General features: G+C 36.9%; 1 protein-coding gene across 1 annotated transcript; it reads left to right on the top strand.

Moving 5' to 3' along the window:
- The first annotated feature begins 331 nt into the window (after positions 1–331).
- LOC149561997 (uncharacterized) lies at positions 332–3404 on the top strand. The gene has a single exon (XM_089825532.1). The coding sequence runs from the start codon at positions 532–534 to the stop codon at positions 2383–2385; it is 1854 nt and encodes a 617-aa protein (XP_089681658.1). The 5' UTR covers positions 332–531; the 3' UTR covers positions 2386–3404.
- Positions 3405–5060: the final 1656 nt, after the last annotated feature.

Genomic DNA, 5060 nt, shown 5'->3' on the forward strand with positions numbered 1-5060 from the left:
CTTGCTCCACCAAAATTTATTTTATAATAATTTTGATTTTATAAATAAATAACATGACCCATGATACAAGCTAATTAAAAAAGAAGAAGAAGAAGACCATAGTAACAATTACATCTACCCTAAATAAATGAAATAAAGTTATACACAACTAAATAAAAGTCTAATATTGTTTTATGATTATCATGTTCATCAAAGAAGTCATAAAAAAATAAAATAAAGAAGAGCACATTTAAGATATTCACTAAAAATAAATGCAAATTAAAAGCCAAAAAGTTCTGATAAAAGGTGCACTTTCAAGCTTTCAACATAATAGGGCAAATTACACACCACATTGTAAGAGGTTCTAGCCAGCGGTTCATAGAATTGTTTATAATCAACTAAAGCGAGGGGACAAATTGTTACAAAATGTAGGCTATAATACATCAGATAGCACAATTTTGCTTGCGTTTGTTTCGAGCGGCGGCCATTACTGCTTTTGGTTATCTTCAATTGAGAGGTTTCGTTTCTTGGCCTAGTGAAGATATTTTAAAAATGGTCAATCTTGGAAGATCACATCCTTCCAGATTTACATGCCAATGGTGGACAGTTAGTACAGCTCACTTTGCTACAAGTTCATTTCGTTCGCAAAGGAAGCTTTCTTTATTGTTCTCAGAAACCTCGGATGTTACGCCAGTAATTCTCAAATTGTTGAAGAAATCTCTGCGAGGTAGCAATATCACTTCGGAATTCGCCTCGTCACGAGTATGTAGCGAATTATCTACCGGTATTTGTGATTTCAGGAGGATAGAAGCAGGGTTTAATCACACGCCACACACTTACTGCACAATTATTTCAATTCTAGTGAGCGCCCGAAGATATGAATGTGCACAGGAGGCGCTGAAAGCTCTTGCCCTACAACAACCGCCTGGTAACATTTTAGAAACTCTAGCTCAAACATGTAAAAGACGTAGTATTAGAACTCTACGAATTGCTTTCGCCATACTTTTCAGATTGTATGTGGATGGTGGCATGACTGATGAAGTCAATGGAACTTTTCGTTACATGAAAGTTCTGAGTTTGAGACCTGATATCCGACCCTGCAACAAATTTCTCGTTGCTCTTTGTAAGGTCAATAAGACAGAAACTGCTTTGGCTTTTTTTAATGAAATCCTAGAGATTGGGGTTGTTCCAACCGTCCATTCTTTCAGCATTTTATCCGATGCCCTTTGCAAAGAAGGAAAAGTGGAAGAGGCTAGAGGGTTTCTTTGCAAAATGAGAGAGAGAGGATTTAGACCTGATGCGTATTCCTTTAACTCATTGCTGAAATGGCATATAAGTACAAAGGATTTTAGTGGAGCTCTTAGGGTTTTCAAAGATTTTGCTAGAGAGGGGATTGCACCCAATGTGGCAAGTTATACGCTCTTGATTAAGGCGTTGTGCCATTCAAAAAAGTTGAAGGATGCTGAGAAGGCTTTCAAAGACATGCTTGAAAAGGGTTTTATACCCGATGTTGTAATATATACTTCGCTTATACGTGGTTATTGTACAGCAGGCAATATGAAGCAAGCATTTAAGCTGCATGATGAGATGACTTCAAAGGGTCTTTTGCCGAATTTGTACACTTACAGTGATATTATTGATGGGCTGTGCAAGCTAGGGCAGATGGAGGCTGCTGAAATGGTTTTGTCTGAAATGAAGAACAAGGGAATGGATCCAAATCAGGTTATATACAACATTTTAATTTATGGGTATTCTAAGAAATGCATGCTGGATCAAGTTTTCCGGTTGCAAGAAGCAATGATTGAGAACAAGGTTATGCCTGATGTTTTTACTTATAATTCTATTGTTAGTGGTCTGTGCAGAGTCAAAAAGACTCAGGAGGCAAGATCATGGTTTGATCTGATGGTAGAGAAAGGCTTTTCCCCCAATACAGTGAACTTCACAACGTTAATTGACATCTATTGCAAGGAAGGAGACATGGAAGAAGCAGTGAAGATATTTTCAAAAATGCTTCACAGCGGTTCAGAACCCAATGATGTAACCTACAACGTGCTTATTAATGGATACTGCAAGAAGGGCTGTATGGAGAAGGGTCTCGAGCTCAAGGACGAGATGATGAGAAAAGGCTTTGTCCCAGATGTTTTTACTTACACGTCTCTCATCCATGGATTTATAACTACTGACAAGATAGATGAAACAAGAAGGCTATTTAATGATATGCAAGAGAGGCGTGTGGTTCCGAATGCTGTTACTTATACAACAATGGTTTGGGGGCTCTGGAAGCACAATCGAGTACAGGAAGCCTTTAAATTGTATGATGAGATGGTCACGAAAGGTTTTGATCCTGGTGATCGAATATATAATTTACTTGTCAGTGGCGACTCCAAGTTTGAAGGCTCAACTTAGACTGATTTTCTGGTTTATATAAAGTTTAAATCGTTCAGATTTTTGAAAATATGTCATTGTTAATTACAAAGGAACAGAAGATTTCTGTCAAAAGGGGCTACATGTTGTGTTGACATTTAATTTGATTCTTAACACCTCTTGAAGTTATTCTTTCAGGTGCAGCAATTTATATACCCCAATACCATGGCCAACAGATGAAATTAAGTGGCAACTGTGACAACATACTTAGATGCTATGGAAAATTGTTCTCCAGGTTGAAGTGTGACATCTTTCCTGTAGCTTCTAGAGAAATACTGCTGGGAGGTATTATTGCTGTAAGTATCTGAAAAAGAGAAGTGTTTTTTTTTGATGGAGGGTTCAGACCTGCGAGGCAACCCAGCAAGGCACGAAGCCTGCGAGCTACCAACCAGCGAAGGCCACCACATAGATTTTTGAGGGACCCGATTCAAGCCTACTTGTGCCTGAAACCTCTTCAGCTTAGAGCCAAGGACTGAGGAGCATCCACGCCATCAGAATCACCTGGGGCACGATCCTGGGCTCATCCCTTATGATGTCGGAGCCTTGCACTCAGTAAGACTTGATCTCTGGTGGGCTCTTTGTGAGCCATTCAACTTCACCAGTAGACCAAGAGCCCATGGACGTAACAAGTGCTTTTAAACTTGTGTTCATGATTGGGTGTCAAATTTATAGATGGATCCACATCATTAATTAATTAAGTGTACATCTCATTTATTTGGAAATCAACTTTTATGATTGTTTGATAAACGTGCCAAAACATTGAAGCTCTTTCAAATGTACATGAAAGAAATTCAATATCATTAATTACAGTATGATCTTTGCTCCTGCAGAAATTATAAAGGCTGTGGAAGACAAAAAACTCATACTTTTGTGTGATGCTTTATTAAGGCACAATATATATGCTCTTTGACTAGCTAAGATGGACAAGGTAAAGGAGAAATAAAAGTTGTAGCAACAAGGATGAAAAATCATAAGCTAATAAAAGTAAGCTTTTCAACTTTCTTTGGTTTCTTCAGGGAGTTGCATGTTATTCCTCTGGTTTGTAAGTTGGTGAGTACAATGAGAATTTAAGCAAGTGCCAAAAAATAAAATAATTGCTGCAAATGATTAGCTTGGTGGATGTTAATGTGAAATTATTTTCCAGGCTTCAATGAGTAAGCAATATAGCTGTAAGGAGCAGCAAAGGTATTAAAATGGACGAGTGCAACAATTTTTTTAGATTGGCTGCCTGTTTGTCAAGAAGCTTTATTATACACCATGGATATAAGTTCTATCTATCTGTTCACTGTTATCAAGTACACATTCCCTCATTATGAGTTTCTTAGCTAACTACAGAAATAGTTCTAATTGATAATTTAGTTCTCCAGAATTAAATATATTTGGATGGAATCTTTATATGGTCTGCACATATATGTATTTGGTTAGCGTTCCAGTGTCATATGGACTCAAGTCCAAATTTATTTAGGGTTGCTCTTAGGAACATTGTTTCACAGGTTTGTGAAATTTACAAGGGGAAGAGCTTTTTAGGTTGAAAGAACTATAAATATATATACACACACAATACGTTATATCACATGCGTACATGAATAAATGCATTCATATTCTTAATATGTAAGTTTGTATATCTATATATTGCCAGATCTCTGAAGATGCATTTGATATTCTTAATGATTCAGATTTTGAAATGGAGACAGTGGTCAAATCTTAAATATTTGTGTTGTTGGTGATATCTTGTGATTCTTTTTAATAAAGACAACCCGTGGCCTCTTCCAGATTGTGACAGATGGTAAAAATCCATGTAGTCAGTCGAAAATAAAATCAGAGGACCTTTCTTCACCATCATCTGTGGAAACAAATGACAGAGAGAAGTCTGCTGTCTGAAATTCCAAGGTTGGGAAGCCCAAGACATTGGTCTTACAGGTGAACATTGGTTAGAAAAAGAAGCTAAATTGCACCAGAAAAATACTGCAATGGCTCGGGTAGAAGCTTGAGGAAAAAGGTTCTGGTGATAAGAATGCTAAGAGGTGCAATATATATGGAATGGTGGATGACCTGCGTGTATTAGTACTATTGTATGTTTGAGAAACCATAACTGGAGTTGAATTAAAGAGTGGCAAAGACTAAGTCAATATTTTGCTTGCAGGTATGTATGGTAGGGGTCCCATTCTAACTCAAATTGGAATCAACTTTATTTTCTTCACCTTGATGATTGAATTATGAGGACTTTGATATTGCTGCTATCTTTAAATTGTAGGAACCCAGAATGCCTTATGAAAAGTGCTGTGTAAGGTACAGAATTACAGCATTTACTCCTAAATAATCACCTGGCTTTAGTCAAAGAATGCATCGAAGTCTGTATCATCTGCAATGCGATGCTTGAAATTGTATTCCACCCATTTTCTCTTGTATTTGTTTTACTGTATTTTGGGAAAGAAAAAAAATTGTGGTTAAAACAACAAAAAGAATTTTATACATTCTTCCAGTACGTCAGATCACATAATCAAGGTATTCATGGTTCTTTACTTCATTGCTAAAGCTTGTCAGTATCCTTGTTGCTGCTTCTGTTATAGTAACCTTTATTTAGGTTGTATATATGCCTGAAAATGATCTTACCAACATTCTGTTTTCTCAAGATTTGTTTGTGCATTAAACTCTCA

The sequence above is a fragment of the Cupressus sempervirens genome, chromosome 4 (assembly GCF_028749045.1).
Source record: "Cupressus sempervirens isolate cs-2001-9-10 chromosome 4, ASM2874904v1, whole genome shotgun sequence".
Taxonomy (NCBI): domain Eukaryota; kingdom Viridiplantae; phylum Streptophyta; class Pinopsida; order Cupressales; family Cupressaceae; genus Cupressus; species Cupressus sempervirens.

Coding starts and splice junctions, on each gene's coding strand:
- LOC149561997 (XM_089825532.1), top strand. CDS start 532: ATGGTCAATCTTGGAAGATCACATCCTTCCAGATTTACATGCCAATGG.